The sequence below is a fragment of the Corythoichthys intestinalis genome, chromosome 16 (assembly GCF_030265065.1).
Source record: "Corythoichthys intestinalis isolate RoL2023-P3 chromosome 16, ASM3026506v1, whole genome shotgun sequence".
Classification (NCBI taxonomy): domain Eukaryota; kingdom Metazoa; phylum Chordata; class Actinopteri; order Syngnathiformes; family Syngnathidae; genus Corythoichthys; species Corythoichthys intestinalis.
In genome coordinates this window covers 51,219,167-51,241,142 of record NC_080410.1, presented here as the reverse complement: position 1 = coordinate 51,241,142, position 21,976 = coordinate 51,219,167, and the positions used below count along the sequence as shown (strand labels likewise).

The 21,976-nt window shown below is 40.0% G+C and overlaps 1 protein-coding gene across 9 annotated transcripts in view; it reads right to left on the bottom strand.

Annotated features, from left to right (window-relative positions):
* sun1b (Sad1 and UNC84 domain containing 1b) overlaps positions 1-21,976 on the bottom strand; it is an 88,786-nt gene that overhangs the window by 51,728 nt on the left and 15,082 nt on the right. For 8 of the 9 annotated variants that reach the window (XM_057860589.1, XM_057860591.1, XM_057860588.1 and 5 more), the window contains 5 exons: positions 12,693-12,878; positions 8,236-8,492; positions 2,094-2,357; positions 1,884-2,026; positions 1,676-1,805 (listed from right to left, as the gene is read on the bottom strand). In XM_057860589.1, the coding sequence (XP_057716572.1) occupies positions 1,676-1,805; positions 1,884-2,026; positions 2,094-2,357; positions 8,236-8,492; positions 12,693-12,878 (980 nt within the window). Of the gene's footprint in view, positions 1-1,675; positions 1,806-1,882; positions 2,027-2,093; positions 2,358-8,235; positions 8,493-12,692; positions 12,879-21,976 lie in introns of all 9 variants that reach the window. The other variant, XM_057860583.1, reaches the window with a different exon arrangement.

The window sequence follows — 21,976 nt, the reverse complement described above, 5'->3', positions numbered from 1 at the left end:
ATATATCAATTAACACAAAAAGGGTTTGGAGGATATCTCTTTGTGAAGTTAGGTGTTGTACCCATCACCTTATCAAAAGTATAAGATTAAAGTGAAGAAAAAATATATATAACATTGAAAAAAAGTATTTTAAAAAATATTGACAAGTAGTTCAGTTCAATTCAAAATTTTTAGGCATGCGACCCAATAAGTTTTTTTTTTTTTTTTTTTGTGCACTCAATAAAGCTTCTTCTTGAACAGGTCACGCAGCTGTGTCACACACAACGTCACACAGCTTAACTAAATGTAGTTTTAGATTCATTCTGCACATTTCAAAGTCGTTCACTCAAACCAACCAGCCGTTGCTTGCTTCGCATGCCTCCCTTTCATTAGTTGGCGCCTCGCTCGGAAATTTATTAAAAATGATCACATTCGGTTCGTCCTTCTTGACAAAACAATGGCTCTTGGGATGTGTAGTCTTTTGTGCTGCTTTTGGTTTTAAAAAAGGACAAAAAATGATGGAAATATGGAGATAGATACATGGTCCATGCAGCGTTTGAATGCATATTTATGAGTGCAATAAAACTATAAAACTCAAATGACACTATCTCCCGTTTTTCTTGGTCAATTGACTTCAAATAAAAACTGGCGTGGACATCAACTTCCGCACTTTCAAATGAGACCAACCAGCGGCACGTGGGTGACGTAATTACAGTGTGACGAAGCTTCAAAGGCGATATGCCTAAACACATCGCTACCGACACGTTCGGCGTTAAAGGGTTGAATACGTTAGCATTCGTAGCATTTAAGATAGCAGACTTTTTTACTCGACTTACACGATTTGAACTTTGCAACAGCGGCGTCTCGTCCACCATTTTGTTTCCAGTCTTTTTTTTTTTTGTGGCACTAACCGTACCTTATTGTACCACACAGTATCAATTTTTTTTACTTTAATGTGACGTCTTCTGTCCTCACTAAACATGAAGTTGTTCAGCTTGACAGACATCAAACAAGTCAATTGTGCTTTTTTTTTTTTTTTTTACTTCCGTCACTTTTGACACTTTGTCAAGTTGGAACACACATAAGGACACTTCGGTTCAAAAAGTCACAAAAAGACACGCATTTTCACAATGAAATATACACACAAAAAATTGGTTTACAAACACCCATCTAGTCTGATTAATATGTCAATTTAGTCGATTAAATTAGCATATTTTGCATAACAAAAGTAGGTTAGCTTAAATGCCTCGAATGCTAACATATTTACAATTCTTGTAGCAAATTACTCATAGGTAACTGCACAAACTGGAGATGTAAACTTAATTACAAATGTATACACAAACATGTATTGGCGGAAACGACTTACAGCGTGATGTGGGCCAAACCAGAGCACAACTGTCCTTTATCCATGTCAGACATCTGAGTCCTTTCAGTCATACAAGGCAGTCCAGCCAGACAGGCAGGCAGTGTATCATCCATCATTAAACAAAATACTTTTGGACTTTGAGGATAGTTATTTTGGGGTACTTAAAGGATTAATTCCGACTCGTGCGGAAATTCGGTTTACGTCAGCAGCGTATGAACGCAACTCGTTCGTAACCCGGGGACTACCTGTATTGGCCGGCATTTAATACACATTCATCTGAAAATGATTGTCAAATAGAAGAGAAGGAGCCATGCACTTGTGTTACCGAACCTTGAACTTGGGAGTCGCCCATCATTTTGCGCTTCAGTAACCACATTTGAGACAAACTGGACGAAGCCGTTTGCTTCAGGGAGTCCTTACATGATGTCAAGACCCCCGCTGAGGCTGTCGCCGAGCCTGCAGCAATTCAAAACAACAAAGTCATTAAAATGGTGAGTGGTTTAGCGACAACATTTCTCGCCAAGTGCGTGCATCTACCTCTCTCTAGCATGCTCACGCTGCCCTTGGTTCGTGTGTGCAGCCAAACAACACTGCTAGTCAACACGGTGAAGATGGACACAAAAGGAGCCAGGACTTTTTTGCTCAGGCGCGCACACGTATTTGACACAGATGTTAGGACACCTGAGAAGAAAAAATATTTCTAATCCCTTCATTTGTGCGTATCGGATGCCAAGACTTCTTTTCTTACCAGTCTGCCTCTTCTGACTCTGGTCTGGGGAATATATCCTTGAGTGAAATGACGACCGGTAAGAAAAAGGATCCGTGTGGATCGCTTCCTCATGCGACGACGTCGAGGGTTTAGGTGACGAGTGCGTACTGCTGGAGTCATTCTTTTCACAATGGAAGCTGCAGTCTTTACAGATGTAGCCGTTGGCGTGCGAGGCGTGAGACGTGGAAGCGCCGATGTCGCCGTTGATGTTCGATGATCTGTGTTCGGACTGGTACGTCCTGCCTAAGGAGGACACGGACAGCAATAGAACCATTTTTTTTTTTCTTTAAAGCAACACTTGGTAACTTTACAGATAGCCGCCTTTGAATGCTCACGTTTGAGCAGAGTGAAACATCTGGCTAAATCTCCCTCTAAAATTGTAAACACAAGGGCGTAGGTTTGCATAGGGACATAACACTAGCAACTTTTCAGGATGCTCAAATTGTCCCCACAAGAAACTTTATTTGCATTATATAATGACTTCAGTTATATTGGCAATTTACCGAATAAAACGCACACTTTTTCCCCCCCAAAATCAACTTGTAAAATCATGGTGCGCATTATAAACGGGTACATGGATGGAGACAGAAATATATACTGTGTATGTATTATATATATATATATATATATATATATATATAAACTTGGCCTGTCAAACGATTAAAATTTTTAATCGCGTTAATCACAGCTTGAAAATTACCGTATTTTTCGGACTACAAGTCGCTCCTGAGTATAAGTCGATCCAGCCATAAAATGCCCAACGAAGAGAAAAACATATACAAGTCGCACCGGAGTATAAGTCGAATTTTGGGGGGAAATTTACTTGATAAAATCCAACACATAGAACAGACATGTCACCTTGAAAGGCAATTTAATATAAAAATACAATAGAGAACAACACGCTAAATAAATGTACAGTGTACAGTGCATGAACAACGAAATGTGAATATACTGTCCTACGCTACGGCCTGTCCTGGCTATACAGCGAACTCCCAAAAGACAATGCTGGACGTCCGTATAATTTGCTGAATCAATTTGGTCCTCGATAGAAAACAGGTTCGCATCAAAGTAAATAAATGATAATTAGGTACTATTAGTAATAAGTAACAGGTTAGCATGCGTTCGCTATCATTAGCACATCGTTCAAACAACCACACAACTGGCTCTAAGTGTCCGATCGCGGGTGGAAAACACAACAACAACAACAGAAAAGATGATACACGCAGGCGTTGCCTCTGTAGAGATGATTTAAAAGCATAAACAATGAAAGTAGGTTTGCATCCGTCTATTCTCTCTAGCTAACTCGCCCACTCACTCACTCAGAGCTACGTAGCTGTCAGTCTTCTTCTGGCGTGTCACGTAAAGAAGTGTGAGTGCGCCCTCACGTGGGCGTGAAAGCGCCACAAACTAAATGCATCCATTTCAAGATAAAAAAGTCAATAATACAATTGAACATACACTGCCAAAGGCATAACGCCAACGTGGCCATAGCTATAAAGAGTTATTCAGATAACTATGGCATAAGAACATGCTAACAACTTTACAAAACCATCAGTGTCACTGCAAAACACCAAAATAACATGTGAAATGATATCATAATGTGTTAATAATTCCACACATAAGTCGCACCCCCAGCCAAAATATGAAAAAAAAAACGCGACTTATAGTCCGAAAAATACGGTAATCGTAAATAATCGCAATTCAAACCATCTCTAAAATATGCCATATTTTTCTGTTACTGTTGGAATGGAAAGACACAAGACGGACATATACATTCAACATACGGTACATAAGTACTGTATTTGTTTATTATAACAATAAATCAACAAGATGGCATTAACATTAACATTCTGTTAAAGCGATCCATGGATAGAAAGACTTGTAGTTCTTAAAAGATAAATGTTAGTACAAGTTATAGAAATGTTATATTAAAACCCCTCTTAATGTTTTCGTATTGATAAAATTTGTAAAATTTCAATCAAAAATGAACTAGTAGCTCGCCATTGTTGATGTCAACAATTACATTACATTATGGTGCTTAAAGGGTATGAAAACGCAAAAGGGGTGTGAGACATCAATAGTACCGTTATGTGCCAAGATAATATTGATAAAGTTAACAAAAAAATCAATCACATTAATGAGCAATTATCGAAAATAGATAAAAAATGACAAACATTTCCGAAAGTGTTCCGGAAACAGCCGAATGGGGCGGCGACGTCACTACTAGTGAATGAAAGTCGAGGCGGAGCCAGGTGCCATTGTTTTTTATCGACGAGAGAGTAGCGTTCGGGTTTGTTTGACCAAAACATCACTAAAATGGTTCAAAACTGCTGTGCTATGTGGTGTACAAATAGCTATTTATCGGAATATAGTATCCATGAGTTCCCGAACGCGAAAAAAACAGCTGGATTACGCAGACAATGGGTAAAGTTCGTCCGTGCAAAGAGGGCTAACTTTCCATACCCAGCCTCCGGAACGGTTTTGTGTGGTGCGCATTTTCCACCTGAAAGCTTCTCAAACTATTGACAAGTGAAATCGGGTTATGCTAAAAGATTGCTGCTTAAAGCAGATGGGGTGCCCACCATACACGCACAGCCACCTAAATGTCCCAAGACACGAAGAAAGAGGACGAAGACTGCCACTGATGAGACCACCTCACCATCCCAGGCAAAGCGAAGGAGGGTAGTTGCTAAGCTGGAAATGGCCAGAGTGAGTACTGTTCTATAATAAAAAACATATCATATCCGATGTTTCATCAGTGTCATTGCTCCCCTCAATGACCGTTTCATTACGCTGCATTGGCGTTCGTTTGGGCTCAAATTGCTAACCTAAAACACCGATTAAAGCTTCGTAACTCTCCTCGTCACCATTAGATGAACATTCATTACGTCGGATTCGTCGCTGAAACTAGAAACGAAATTGTCTGCCATCATCGCCGCCATTCAGTATTAAAGCGCTGAGCCTTTTTCTTGTTGAAGAAACACCCCTCACTGTCAATTCTGAATTCTCTTTTATTGACAACGAGGGGTGTTTCTTCATGAGGGAACCTGGAATATGTACAGAGCAGGACGAACACAATGCATCAGCATAAACAGCTCAAAACACCCCTAATTCTCCCCTCACTAGAAGGAATTATATTGATGCAGACAGGCGCTGCCCCCCTAGTGACCGGTGGGACTCTCTTCACTTGTCGTGACGTCACGCACACAATCTGCCAGATCTCGGGCGCCGGTCGTTTTAGCTTGACAATCGATCCAAATTTCTCTCATTTTCTTGTGTGTAATTACACGAAGTGGCATGATATGAATACAAAAGGCATGCGTTTATGAATAAATGATGGAATATTAACATTTCCCCAGGGGTCGACATACCCTTTAAACCAGACATGTCCAAAGTCTGGCCCGGGGGCCAAATGCGGCCCTCGGTCAAATTTCATCCGGCCCCCAGCCTCTGTCATAATAATCATTAACATTTGGCCCGCATATACTTAATATATTGGTCAGCAGTACTGCTACCAGCATATGAAGTAGCTTACACACTAAATGCTGCTCCTCATTTACCCACTAAAACAGTGGTGTCCAAACTATTCCACATAGGGCCGTAGTGGGTGCTGGATTTCATTCCTACCAAACAAGACGACATCTTTTCACCAATCTGGTGCCTCACAAGTGTAATCAGTTGATTGCAGTCAGGTGCTGCTTGTTTTAGCACAAACTTCATTGGTTAAACTGTCTGTGCTCGATTGGTAGGAACAAAAACCAGGACCCACAGCGGCCCTTGAGGACAGGTTTGGACACCCATGCACTAAAAGGAAGCAGCACTCTAAGCAACATTACCCCATGTGACCCTTTACTCCCAATTTTCTAAAATGGCGACAATCAACAAAAACTGTTGTCTGCGACGGCCGACGCTTCAGGGATAGGTGGAAATTGGACTATTTCTTCACTAAAATACACAACAGCTGTGTCTGCTTCATTTGCAAAGAGACAGTGCGCTGTTTTTAAATAGTTCAATGTTAGGCGATATTACCAAACAAGACACGCTGACATGTACGAAAAGATTACAGGGAAGAAACGAGAAATTGAAGCAACTTGAAGCTAGTTTAATTTTACAGCAGCATTATTATTACATTATTACATTACATATAACAGCAGTATTTCGCAAGAGCCAGCGAGTCGAAAGAGAACGCCACAAAGGCTAGTTGTGAGATTGTTGAAATTATTAATTTAAAAAATTAGGGCTGCTGCTATTGATTATTTTAGTAGTCGATTATCGATGAACTAGTTAGTTCGAATAATCGAGTATTCGGATAAGGAACATGAAAAATTAAAATACCTGAGCTGAGCCTCAAACGGTATAAAAAATAAGGATTGACAAAAGAACAATGGCTAACTTACATAGCAAATGTCTGCTAGCTTAAATGCTATAAAACACTAACGTTTTTTTTTTTTTTTTTTTACAATGCTCTCGACAAATCGTTCAGACACATATTCCCACAAAAAAAAAAAAAAAAAAACTGCTAAATATACCAGTAAACTAAATTACGAATGCATTAAAAACAAAACAAAACAAAAAAAAACGATTAGCTCAAACAAAAACTTGGCTTATGTTGGTTTTAACATGGAGCAGTTGGATTCAGCCATGAGAAATGAGGGCAGAGGGCAGTGTATCACTTTAATTAAACAAATACTCGAAGCAGCAAGATTTAATTCGAATCTTTTTTCTTTAATCGAATACTGGAGTTAATTGATTCGTTTCAGCACTAAAAAAAAAAAAAATAAAGCAAATGTGACACACAGAATGGCTTGCTAGTATTTCCTTAAATATATTGTTCTACGTAAAGGACGTCAGCCAAGGTCGGCCCTCCACATTTTTACCACACCAAATGTGGCCCCCTTTGCAAAAAGTTTGGACACCCCTGCTTTAAACCCATAAAATGTTTCACCCAAGCGCCAGCAGAGGGAGACAAAAAACACAAGTAACAAGTGGACATGACACTTCTGTCATTTTAATCTGTTTGAGCTGGGCATGTGCGTTAATTGCGTCAAATATTTTAACGTGATTAATTTAAAAAATTAATTGCCGCCTGTTAACGCGATAATTTTGACAGCCCTAATATATATACCCCGATTTTTCTTTATTGACACGGCCAAGCTGTGTTGAAGAAACGTATGCGGCGATCCGTTGCCGACCATTACGGTACGTGACGTCACCATTTTGTTTCGGTAATACTTCACTCTGATCGGCTGAATGATTTCGTCTATGTTAAATTCTGCTTTTTTCACTCTTCATAAAGCACAGAATTTCGTTTCTTGAACTCATTTGAGTCAACGTTTATTGCAGCTCCGCAACTCATACCATAACAAACGCAACAACACAGACTTCCTGTGTCCGTCAACTATAACTGTCCCTCAGGAAACTCAATCCCAAATAACAATAGTTCCTATTACTGTCGTGGTCATAGCGATGAGCTCTCACGGATTTCCGACTTACGTTCTCACTTTCATTTTACCGTATCAATCCATGGAAGAAACTTTATTCATCATGATGAAATGAACAAGTTATACAGCAGCCTTTAAAAGCAAATGTCACGTTTTGTTTTCTCCTAGATTCTGGTAAGTTGGAGAAGTTGTCAAATCATAAAATTACCGTAAATATTGTCAGTTTATGGCAATGTTTTGAACTACCCACGTGCTATGCTTGTGTTGTTTCACCAGTCAGTGAAATGACATTTCTGTATCTGTACACGAGCTGTTTTCTTGTATTCTTCTATTTATTGGTGCTAAAATTAGGGTGCGCGTTATAAACGGGTACAATAATTTTCCCTAGATTTTACAAGTAAATTTGGGGTGCGCATTATACACGGGTGCGCCTTATATTCGGGAAATGACAGTAATCATTTAGCCAATCAATTAATAAGAATCATATTGGTGATACCCCTGTTCAACCAATCTGGTTGATCATTATGAATGTCCCGTCCCCAGCAAAAAGTGTACCCACAGGTTACGCTGTCATATCGTCCCCACCAATGTTGAGACAAAACCAACGCCCTTGTGTAAATAGGTCCAACTACTTGTAAAATAGCCACGACGCAATGCGAGAAAATGTGCTACAAACGGACCCCAGATGCCATCGTCGGTCCTACTGGTCGAGGTGAAGGTGCGCTGTCTCAGGTGACCCCGGTCCGTCAGAGTAGAGTGCAGGCCGACGTCCGACCTGACGTCGCCTTCCTCCAACCTGGTGCTACTTCCTACTGGGGTACTGATGGCGGAGAAGCTAAGGTTTTTCCTCGGCGTGTCGGCTTGGCTCAGGGATAAAGAGATGGTGTTGGAACTGGAATGTAGTTTCCTGCCCCGCGACTCCATGCCAGAAACAATTCTGTACACATTAAAGTGATTTTATGAGCATTTCCTTAACTCACATTGAGAGTAATAGGTGACCAGAGTTGGTCTTAGATGAACTGCTATTACATAGGCTATACAATAACTTTGTCTTATTACCACTTAAAACACTCAAACTAAGGAAGCAAATTGACTACAACCCCTAGCAAAAAGTATGGAATCACCAGTCTTGGAGGAGAACCCACTCAGACATTTTATTTTATGTAGAACAAACTCGGATAAAAAGCTTGAAAAAATAATGAATTCATTCAAAAGTGCAACTCTTTAGCATTCAGAAACACGAAAAGAAATGAATAACAACATTGTGGTGGTCAGTAAATGTTACTTTATAGAGCAAGTGCAGGGAAATATAGAATAACTCCATTCTGAGGGAAAATATATGGAATAATTAGAAACAAACAAAGAAATAACAATCAAAACACATCTAGTATTTAGTAGCACCACCCCTGGCTATTATGACAGCTTGCAGTCTCTGAGGCATGGACTTGATGTATTTTTCATCAATTTGGTGCCAACTCTCTTTGATTGCAATTGCCAGATCATCCTTGCAGGTCGGAGCCTTGCGGTGGACCATTTTTTTCAATAGGGTTGAAATCTGGGCTATTTGCAGGCCATGGCATTGACTGGATGAGTCTTTCTACAAGGAATGCTTTAATAGTTTTAGCTCTGTGGCATGATGCATTGTCATCTTGGAAAATGACAAACATATTTTCAATTGAAGGGATAAGAATGGGGTCTAAAATTTCAATGTAAACGTATGCATTTATTGAAGATTTAACCACAGTGCCTTTGCCTGACATTAGGGCTGGGCGATATGGCCTTTAGTACGTATCACGATAAATTGAGCAGATTTAACTCGATAACGATAAATGACGATAAATTCGCCCAAGCAAACTGTTACATAATTTGAAAATTTTAATCAATGCATGGAATACAAATTAACAGTTTCTCATTAAATTTATTTACCAACAATTGCACATGCAGTCTAAACATTAGGTATTAAAAAAAATCTTGTAAACAATAAGAATTCTTGTGTGAACATTTATAACAGCTTGTATGACTTGAAAAATATCATCTCTTGAATTTCATTAAATTCATTCCGCATTGTTATACACTAGATAGTGGCATACGTTTAGATATTTAGAATAGATACAAATACGACACATCCACCCGCCCCCCCAGAAATTATACTTAATTAAAAAAAAATGTTTCACAAACCTTTCCTTTCTTTTATTCGGCTCAATTATTTACATCTTATGATTTTGGAAATCCTTACAGTATGCAATAAATAATATTCCTGTTCCCAAGCACTGTGCTTACTCTACTGTAATTTTTACAAAAAATAAACAATACATAGTTACTCCCCGTCATCTAGGACGAGCCACTTACAAGACTAGCACTGTCGTGTATTACAAATACTGCTTTGAACACATCTTCACAGACAAAAGCAATGACACAGGCTTAAAGAGGTCAACTTTAATTGTGTAACGACACGATCTCCTGGTTGAAATAGACGACATCCACTTAATTCTAATGCTGAGGCAATTTGTCAACTTTACTTTTAAAAAGAAACGTGCACTGTTTATCCAGTAGATGGGGCTCTTACAGTGTGTCAAACAGTGATTCAATTTAGGGCAATTGTCTTAAAAGTGGTTCATTGTTTCAGAAAGCCTCGGTTTTTCCATCCCTATCTGGAACCCGTCAAGAGTTTACTTAATGTCGGGTGAAAGTTTGGCGAAGCTAACTTAAGCCCGACTTCATCCCGTTTACTTGTAGCGTTAGCCGCTAGCGTTAGCTGCTAGCGTTAGCCTACCGGGCTTCTGTTTGATTGGCTTCCTGAAAACCATGTGACTCCAAACGTAAGCGCACTGTCTGCTTTCTTAAAGGGGAATGAACATAGCCGAACAACACAGAATCAAAGCGGGATGAAAAGACTATATTTTCTTCTTTTATTAAATTACCGAATTTACCGACATGGTCAAAATTACGTCGGTCATCGTGAAGAATTTCGGTAACGGTAAATTTTCGGTTTACCGCCCTGCTCTACCTGACATGCAGCCTCATCTCATCAAGGACTGAGGGAATTTTGATGTTTTCTTCGGGCAGTCATCTTTGTAAATCCCACTGGAACGGCACCAAACAAAAGTTCCAGCATCATCACCTTGTCCAATGCAGATTCTTGACTCATCACTAAAAATAACCTTCATCCAATTTTGCACAATTCTGTCACTTACCTTGACTCCAGCTTACTCCCATTTTTCTTCATTTGTCTTGTTGTACATCTTCTGTTTTCAAGACATCGCATTTAGTTTTTTGTCATGACGTTTGGATGTCTAACAGTACGCTTAACTTTAACCTGGCCATGCTGTTTGTACTTGGTCTAGATTTTTGATAACAGCTGACTGTGAACAGCCCACATCTTTGGCAACAGTGCATGTAGTGTTACCTTCTTCAAAAAGTTTGATAATCCTCTTCTTGGTCTCAAGTAGAGCTGAAACGAATACTCGAGCAACTCGAGTAACTCGAGTTTAAAAACTGATCCGAGTAATTTTATTCACCTCGAGTAATCGTTTATTTTGACAGCTCTAAGCATCACGTTTTGCTCGGACTACTTTTAATGCGGGACAACGCGCTGATGTCACGTGTGTTGAGGAAGAAGCAAAAAAAAACAAAACAAAACAAAAAAAAACTTCCTGCAACCGACAGCCGCTACAAACGACGCCGACGTTGCTAAATACTAGCTTGCACGATGCTACGTTGGTAGGTAGCGTCTGATGAGTCTCATAGAGATCACATGTATGTTGAACTAGATGTGAAATGACAGACTCGGCCGCGTCTGGGCAGCGTTAGTAAACAGCCGCCATCTTAAAGCAGTAGAGTGCTAAGCGCTAATAAAGAGCGCTAAGCGCTAATGAATAAGATGTCACTGGCTCACGTAACGTTAGCCCTGTGGAGGGCTAGGTTTCTATTAATTATGACCACTTTCGATGCGTGGCTAACGTGTCATACATACAGGCTTTAACATAACATAGCGTTGTGGAGTGATGAGGATGTAAAATAAAAACTCAATAATGCTAACTATCAATTTTAGCTCAGTAGTCATTGCTGGATAAAACACCATGTAGCACTGGTCCCTAATGTGCTCCAATACAGCCTGTATCATACATTTATTTCGAACACTGCAAAAACTCAAAATCCTATCAGGACTTACAGTTTAGACTAACTTAAAACTTAACTAGAACTTAAAAATGGCTTAACAAAAATAGAAATTCAATTGAAACACGTGGGAAAAAAATCCTAACTTTTAAGTGATGTGTGTTATCAAGCGTAGCGGCATTTTTAGGTATATATATATATATATATATATATATATATATATATATTTTTTTTTTTTTTTAATAAGATCTAAAGGTTTTTTTGAGTGAAAGCAGTGAATTAGTCTTTTTTTTTATTCTAGTTGCATCTGAGATGCAATTGTTGGCTGTTTTCAACAATATACATCGAAAATAAAGACATTGATTGACTGAAAATGGTTCAACATTAGATGAAATGTCTTGTTTTTTCATATATATTTATAATTGCTCTTCACCTAAAAATATATTTGTTTTATCCGATGACTCGATTAATCGATAGAATTTTCAGTCGATTACTCGATTACTAAAATATTCGATAGCTGCAGCCCTAGTCTCAAGAGACATCTCTCTTGTTGGAGCCATGTTACTTGTGAATCCATTTGATCAAGCAGCCCTCCAAGGTGTGATAACTACACTGTTTTTAACTGCTGACTAACGAGCAGATCTAATCTGATGCATGGGCCCAATTAAGGAAAGGAAATTGACTGGGTGTGTCATCTTCTACTCAAAATGGAGTGATTCCACATTTTCTCTTCTGAAAGGAGTGATTCTATATTTCCCTGCACTTGCTTTATAAAAGTAACATTTACTGACCACCACAATGTTTTTTTATTTAAGTGTTTCTGAATGCCAAGGATTTGCACTTTTGAACTAATTAATTATTTTTTTCAAGCTTTTTATCCGAGTTTGTTCCACATAATGAAATGTCTGAGTGAGTGCTAATCCAAGACTGGTGATTCCTTACTTTTTTCTAGGAGATGTAACAGTGAATGAGTTCAGTGGATCAGGAAAAACAACCTCAAAAAATAAAAAAATAAACTCACTGAGACTCTTTCCTGATAGCATAGCTGCTCTGGCTCCGGTTCTGCAAGTATTCAGGAACGTCGTCGTTACCGTGAGCAGCAAGTGCTTGCAGACGCAGGCTCCGCCGCGACATCCTGGGCGACTCGTACACCGGAGCGATCTGGTGCTCCTTCTCAAACTCCAACGCGGCCGTCGAGTAGCTGGAGCTGGGAAAAGCAAGAGAATCATGAAAGAAAAGGCAACACTTTTGACGGAATGACAAAGGAAAGCCTCCGCCGATTAAGAAAGCGTTGCAGTCACGCCGGTTTGGGCAACGGGAAGTGACTCACCCGCAAGGGTACACAACACACCAAGAGTAGGAAGAGCGCGCACGCTTGGCGGCCTCACTGCCACGCAACGAACATGCAAATTGAAAAACAAAAGCGAGTCGACCGCAACGCAGTGTGAAAGTTGTAAACTGCCGCGGATCACGCTGAGCTGAGTCACAGTGCCACACCCACCTGGCACAGCACATACAGCTTTGCTAGCATTACAAATCATTGACTTTTAAAATGGGCTTTTAGAAGGGCTACTTCACATGTTTTCATGAAGCCAATATGCAGGGTTTGGTTGATAAAATAAAGTCAGTAGAAGGGGTTAAGACTAAAGTGAACACGCAGCCCGGGTCGTTGGAGCTGCGCCAGCGCGGGTCCGGTGGTTCAGCTAGCGTGATTCCGGTAATCTGTTCGTTAGTAACTTAGTTAGTTAGTAACACTGTTATGAATGTTTCCCAAAACGATAGTTAACTCCAGAGTGTTTAGTGTGTCTAGCGGAAGTAAAACAAATACAAAAATTGGACAATAATCATTTTTTTCTGATGATAATAATGTTGAGCTGTGGCTGAGGGTTTAGGCTCACCTGAAGGACTGCATTTATTTTAATTTTATTTATAATATTTCATTATACTCATGTTCCAATTTGCTAATATGTTGTTTTGAAAAATAAAAATCCTGTTCAACGAAAAAAAGTTGTTTTAACCCATACATCTCAAAATAACACATTTTATAGCTGTAATTGCTATACCATGATACAGTGAAATTTTTGCTTAAGGTTATCATACCGGCACATGCCTAATCTAGAGACGTTTGTAGAGCTGAAACGAATACTGGAGTAACTCGAGTTTAAAAACTGATCCGAGTAATTTTATTCACCTCGAGGAATCGTTTAATTTTGCCAGCTCTAAGCATCACGTTTTTCCCAGGCTACTTTTAATGCGGGACAACACGCTGACGTCACGTGCGTAGAGGAAGAAGCAGTAAAGAAAAAAAAAAAACTTACTGCAGCCTACAGCCGCTACAAACTACGCCGACTTTGCTAAAAACTACGCCCGCATGATGCTAGTGCGGTAGCATGTAGTGTCCGATGCGTCTCATAGATATCGCATGCATTTAGGACTAGATGCGAAATGACAGACTTGGCCGCGTCTGGGCAGCGTTAGTAAACAGCCGCCATCTTTAAGCAGTAGACTTCTAATCGCTAATAAATATTACGTTACTGTCACTCGCTCACGTAACGTTAGCCCTTCGGAGGGCTAGGTTTCTATTGATTATGACCACTGTCGATGCGTGGTTAACGTGTCTTTCATTCAGGCTTTATTTAATCTGTAAAAACACAACACTGTAGAGTGATGAGGGTGTAAAATTAAAACATAATAAAGCTAACTGTCAGGTTTAGCTCCGTAGTCATTGCTGAATAAAACACCAAGTAGCACTGGTCCTTAATGTGCTCCAATACAGCAGATATCATACATTTATTTTGAACACTGCAAAAACTCAAAATCCTATCAGTACTTACAGTTTAGACTAAAGATACACGATAATATCGGCTACCGTTAATTATCGGCCGATAATGGCAATTATGACGTCACACAGATAATACAGATAATAAAAAAATCAACCGATAATGCAATCCGATAATTATATACTTGATTTAGCCTCCAAATGTGCGCAACCAAGCAGTTTTCTCCACTTCTTCACTGCCGCCTGCTCAACCCCTCCCCTCTCTGAAGCCCCTGTAGGAGGAGGGGTTTAGGAGTACAGCGTCATAGAGGAGGCGGTGTTACACATCAGTGTTGAGGCGCTCTCACTAGCGTGCGTTGCTTTTCCAGTGTGTGAAATGAAATAAACGACGCTCTCGCCATCTACAAAACAGTTCCTCAAGGCCTAAAGAAAGCGTCCTCATTGAACACCATTAGAACTAACCCAGCAGCCATTTAAAACTGCATCACAATGATTTTTGGAACGAATATGAGGCTGCTGCTAGCACGAATGCTAAAGCTATTGTTAACAAATAAACTATAAAGGAAGCTACGGGGCTTGTGACAATACAGAGACGCTGCGGTCCTCCCGGAGTCGGGGTGTTTGGGAATGCAGCCCCAAGCGAGTGGTAAACTCCCATCTATGGCTAAACACCTCACGAGATCGATAGTTGACAAGTAGCTCTCTTCCGACGGAGCCCGCCGGTCCGCCAGGTCGCCGCCGGCCGGGGCGGGCGGATATCCGGTACGAACTTAGCTGCCGCCGCCACTCCGGTTCAAGACAGAGGCCTGGCGCGGGTGCTAATTTGGCAGCCGGGCGGACTGAGGGGCACAGGCGGGAGGAAATTCCCGAAATGACCCGATAGCCAAACCCCTGAATGAAAAAATAATGCAGTTTATACGACCACGATTCTTCGTGAAAGACATGCCGATCACATCAGTTTTACCACGGACATTTACACAGGTGATGTCAACAAACCATGTTTATCATGACGGCACAGTGGTTAGTTGATAATTATAACATGCACCAAACGACACAAAGAAGTCATCCAGTCAGTAATGCATTCAGTACGCTTTAAATTTATGACGTCTTAATCAGATCATTCTTCTTAAATCTAGTCAAATATTTTTCCCCATCTTGTTTGAGTGTTGAAGACTAGTTGAATGCGCCAGATTATTCCACTTACTTGAACTAAATATTGCAATTTGTTCTTATTAAGCCCAAACATCTAAAAAAATAAGGCCATTTTTCACCTAAATCAAGAAAAAATTGCTTTCAAATAATGTTTTGAACCATACATATTCTTGAATAAAGAACATTTCTGACAAGGTTTTTTTTTTTTTTTTTTTTTTTTTTTTTTTTTTTTTTAGGATTATGTATAATAATGTTTTGCTTAAAATAAGGCTGTTAATCTTATTTTCAGCTGGCCATTTTTCTTCAAGAAATCTGAGTGAAATATACTTGAAGTGCTGGCAGTTAATTTAACTTATTTCCAATAGATTTACACTGAAAACAAGCGACTTTAACTAGTCTTAAGGAGCTGTGTTTTTGCTGTGTAGTAATGTTATACTTTAGGAATGGCATACTTTTAAAGCCGTTTTTGTGCAACTTATGTATTTACTCTGTAAGTAATTGTTGCCAAAAGTTTAGCATTACACAATGTCAAACAATCTGTCTTTATTTAGATGTTGGAATGTACTACTTGTTCACATTTGATGTTGAAAAAAAAAGAGCAATATTATTTTTGCACAGCAATATTTTCTCTTGTGTATACTTTAAAATTTTACATAAATCTTTAATAAAATTATCGGCTTGACATTATCGGTTATCGGTTGGAACGAGGAGGAAATTATCGGTTATCGGTATCGGCTGAAAAATGCATTATCGAGCATCACTAGTTTAGACAAACTTAAAACTTAACTACCGTAGAACTTAAAAATAGCTAGTGGAAATTCAATTGAAACACATGGGAAAAACACGTAGCTTTCAAAAGGTGTGTTATCAAGCGTAATTGCATTCTTAGGTAAGAAATGTTTTTTTTTTAAATAAGATCAAGAAGTTTTTTGAGTGAAAGCGGTGAAATTTTTTCTAGTCACATCTGAGATGCAATTGTTGGCTGTTTTCAACAATGTACATAGAAAATAAAGACATTGATTGACTGAAAATCAATATTGGATTAAATGTTTTTTCTCATGTATATTTATAATTGCTCTTTACCTAAAAAAAATAATGTTTTATCCGATTACTCGATTACTAAAATATTGGATAGCTGCAGCCCTAGACGTTTGTAAGTAGAGGTACCACCGTACATCCTCTAGTGCTGCCCTCCAATCTAAAGCTTGAGGATTACGCCCTGCCACCTCCATCCAATTATGTGCTTTGGTGTTTACTGGTCTGGTCTTGCTGCTCAACTTCTACAGTTCAAGTGCCACTAAACAATTGCATTTAGTCCAAGGACTGCACTGTAATAGAAGATGCTCAATTTTAGGGGTGGGAAGCAACGTTTCTGTAAAAAAATACAGCAACGCTATATTCTTGTCAAAAAATGAGTATCTTTCTTAACTTCTCCAAGTCATTTAAACTAGAAAGACTGGCTTTGAATGCTCATGTTTGAACGAACGAACGAATCCGTATCGACTGACGGCCCACAAGAGTGATATAAATAGAGGTTGCAAGAAGAGGACAAACACACGGCACGGAAAACAAAGACGCCGGCATGGAGATAATCTGCTTCCAGGAACGTCTCCTTGCATAACAGCAGATTTCGACGCCCTCCCTTCCCACACTCAGCGGGCACTTCTTCCACTGCAAACGCGTCTTGTGAGGGAACGGTCGGTAGATAAGCCTCACTGGCCTATAAGCCGCAGCTGTCCTCACTGTATTATGGGATATTCACAACAAAAGATATTATCCTGTAACACTTTGACAGCGGCATCATACGATTGCCATAAGACCAAATGAACCACAGTGAAGCTCTGAACCAATTGGTGGCAAAGCTTCATTGCTTCAAGAGGCTTCATTTGGCCATCACTGCTCTCTTGGGGGAGACAGTCAACCTCTGCTGCCACCTGCTGTCAACACTGTTGTTGTCCAACAGGCCTCCTAGAATGCGCAGCAGCGCTACAGATGTAAATTAGGGTTATTCCGATCATGTTTTTTTGCTCCCGATCCGATCCCGATCGTTTTAGTTTGAGTATGTGCCGATCTCGATATTTCCCGATCCGATTGCTTTTTTTTTTGCTCCCGATTCAATTGCAAATTGAATTGCAAATGCGCTCTTCCTCGTGTGTGCGCAGCTATGTTCTTCGTGTGAACAAGTGCTCTGACTCGCTCACGGAAGTACTAACTGCTCTATGCTTACTGTGCCAAAATAAAAGCATGCGTCACAAAACAAAAGCCAACATTATAATCAAATACGCATTTCGCCAAAGGGCAGAACAGTCATAGTAAAGGGTATGAAAACGCAAAGGGGGTGTGAGACATCAATAGAACCGTTATGTGCCAAGATAACAAATATTGATAAAGTTAACAAAAAAAATCAATCACATTAATGAGCAATTATGGAAAATAGATCGAAAATGACGAACATTTCCGAAAGTGTTCCGGAAACAGCCGAATGGGGCGGAGACGTCATAACAAGGAAACAAAAGGTCGAGGCGGGTACCATCGTTGTTTATCCACGATAGAGTTGCGTTGTTTTATCAAAAAATCGCTAAAATGGTTCAAACCTGTCATGCTATGTGGTTTACAAATAGCCATTTGTCGCAATGTAGTACCAATGAGTTCCCGAACGCGAGGAAAAGGGCTGGACTACGCAGACAACGAGTAAAGTTCGTCAGTGCTAAGAGGGCTAATTTTGCAATTTTACAGGGAAACTGGAACCTGACGAGCAAGAAGATGTGCCTAAAACCTCAAAGAAAACAAAATTTATGCTACTTAACCCTAATCACTGAAGACCCACGAACTGCAAAGAGTGAATTCGTGACCCGTATGTGAATAAATCGATTGATTCAAGCATGTCTGTGGAACAGGAATATCAGCTTGTAGAGATCGCAAATCACGGCGACTTAAATGTACATTTGAGACAACAACTCTACCAAAGTTCTGGATTAAAGTCATTTCGGAATATCCCGACATCGCTAGGAGCGAGCTGAAAACTGTGCTACAATTTCCAACATCGTGTATTTGTGATGCTAGCTTCTCTCACTCTCCCATCTCGGGACCATCTCGTCTCAACGAAACAAACTCAGCCCTCCCACTGATTCAGCGGGCTGCACTTAACACGACGGGGCTAAAAACAAATGCTATTTTATATTTGCTGTATTTTTCTGCCGCACATTGCCGGTGTTTTGACAAAGTTGGCATGCGCGTAACGTTAAAAAGGACCGCGAATGCAGCGATTCCTAAGTACACACTACAAACTTTCTTTAAAGAAAGGAATATTAACTTCACGACTTCACCGTGTCGTTAAGCGTTAATTTACGCCATTTCCGTGTTGCACATGTATGTTTGTGATGTAAATAGTTTTTTAGCACCATTGGATAACATTGACAGTCCAACTGAATATAAAAGAGGGCTTTTTTTCACCGCCACAAAAGCTTTGGGAGCAAAATTTTATAAGGGTGTGTGGTGACCCTTTGTATGTCATAATTCACCCACCGTACTTGAGTGTCCATTTGGCCGTGCGCGTTACCGGCTACGTCAGTCACGTGACACAGACACTTAAGAGGCGCACGCGTTCCGGCTCTTTTAGAGAGTGCACAGGAGTTCACAGGGAGTGCAGCAGAGCTACTAGCTGGACACAGTAGCACGAGCTAACAGCTAAGACTCTTAGCATTGCATCCCGCTTCAGGTGCAAAATTTGACAGGACACCGGTCCGTGAAAAAAAGACCCAAATCACACCGGTGCGTGGTGCAAAAAAGGTTGGGGACCCCTGCTCTAATCCCATTCATATTTGTGTCGGTTGGCAGAGCGAAACCGATGATAGCATATTAAATGATAATTATTCTATATATTACTTTATTTTGTGGTCATGGTGCATCAGCTTCACAAAAAGAAATGCAAAACAAACCATTCAGGGATTCTGTTGCCGCCGGTGTTTCATCAGTGTGATTGCTCCCCTCAATGATCCTTTCATTAGGCTGCATTGGCTTTCGTTTCGGCTCAAATTGATAACCCAAAACACCAAAGAAAGGTTCATAACTCTCCTCGTCACCATTAGAAGAATGTTCGTTACGTCGGATTCGTCGCTGCAAATAGAAACAAAATTGTCCGCCATCATCTCCGCCATTCAGTACTAAGCACTGAGCCGGTTGTTTCCCTATAGTGACGTCACGCACACAATATTTAGATTTCCGGCCTCTCAGGGGCGGGTCCTTTTAGCTTGACAATCGACCTAATTTCTATCATTTTCTTGGTGTTGTGATGTGTGTAATTACACGAAGTGGCATGATATGAATTCAAAAGGCCTGCGTTGATGGATAAGTGATGGAATATTAGCATTTCCCCAGGTGTTGTCATACCCTTTAATGAAGTAAAAAATACGATACTGTGAAGTACAATAAGGTACCGTTTACAGGACAAAAAAATAAAAACGTCCTAACCCGGGGACTACCTGTATTTACTTTCACCTCTCATAAAATGACAACCTCCCTTAAAAAATGTTTAACTTAATACAAGAATAACAACTATTCTTGTAAAACTAGTTTTCTTGCATTATTCAACATGTTCTTTGTTCTGAAAACATTCATATTCCCATCAACCCCCAACTTCATTTTTTTCGCATGAGATTTCTTTTAAAATTTTGACCGGTTTGCAACATATCTCCACCCTCAGTTATTTTAAAACAACTACAGCGACCACGTGGGTAAAATGTCTCCCACTGCAGCAAGTATAGACTCTTTGGAATCAAATACGAGAAGCCCCACTAACCTGCTTTCTGTCTCATCAAATATGTAGAGCGTCAACGCCCCTGCTCGACTATGCACGAAGCTGAGAACATATCGCTCTTTCAACGCGAGATGCAAAACTTCTGGTCACAGAGATCCTAGAGCAACTTACAGGGCAGGTCCAGTCTACGTATTTATCACAGGGGTGTCCAAACTTTTTTCTCCAAAGGCCGCTTTCCAAAAACTACGCAAGGGCCAACTTGAAATCCTGCCACATTTGTTAAAGAGAGGATAGGGTTTTAAGTATTGACTAATTGGCTGCCGGATAGACATCCAACAACTGCAAAATCTAGTTTAAATGCTCTGAACGTCGACTGACGTGCATGGAAGTTAAAGGTGCTATATGGAGTTTGTCTTAAGTAGGTTAGTAAAAGTGTTTTTGCCAAGAGGAGACTAGGCGGATGCTCGGTAAAACGGCTTTGCAATGATTGTTTACTGTTAGTAGCAAGTCTTAAGTGGGTTAGAAAAGTTTTTGGACCAAGAGGAGACTAGGCCGAGGCTTGGTAAAAAGGAAAACTTGATTGTTAGCAGTGAGTCTTAAGTGGGTTAGAAACGTGTTTTTGCCAAGAGGATACTAGGCAGAGACTTGGTAAAACGTCAAACGTGATTGTTTACTGTTAGTACAAGCAAGTTTTAAGTAGGTTAAAAAAGTGTTTTTGCCAACAAGAGAAAAGACATAGGCTCAGTAAAACGGCAAACGTGATTGTTTACTGTTAGTAGCAAGTCTTAAGTAGGTTAAAAAAGTTTTTTTGCCAAGAGGACGAGAAAGATGCTCGGTAAAACGACTTACCGTATTTTTCGGACTATAAGTCGCGTTTTTTTTTTTCATATTTTGGCTGGGGGTGCGACTTGTACTCAGGAGCGACTTATGTGTGGAATTATTAACACATTATGATATAATTTCACATGTTATTTTGGTGTTTTGCAGTGACACTGATGGTTTTGTAAAGTTGTTAGCATGTTCTTATGCTATAGTTATCTGAATAACACTTTATAGCTATGGCCACGTTCGCGTTCTGCCTTTGGCAGTCTATGTTCAATTGTATACTTTTTTGTCTTGAAATGGATGCATTTAGTTTGTGGTGCTTTCAAGCCCACGTGAGGGCGCACTCGCACTTGTTTACGTGAAGAGTGCTCACACGCCAGAAGAAGACAGACAGCTACGTAGCTGAGTGAGTGAGTAGGCGAGTTAGCAAGAGAGAATAGACAGCTGCGAACCTACTTTCATTGTTTATGCTTTTAAATCATCTCTACAGAGGCAAAGCCTGCGTGTATCATCTTTTCTGTTGTTGTTGTGTGTTTTCCACCCGCGATCGGACACTTAGAGCCAGTTGTGTGGTTGTTTGAACGATGTGCTAATGATAGCGAACGCATGCTAACCTGTTACTTATTACTAATAGCACCTAATTATCATTTATTTACATTGATGCGAACCTGTTTTCTATCGAGGACCAAATTGATTCAGCAAATTATACGGACGTCCGGCATTGTCTTTTGGGAGTTCGCTGTATAGCCAAGACCGAGCCGTAACGTAGGACAGTATATTCACATTTCGTTGT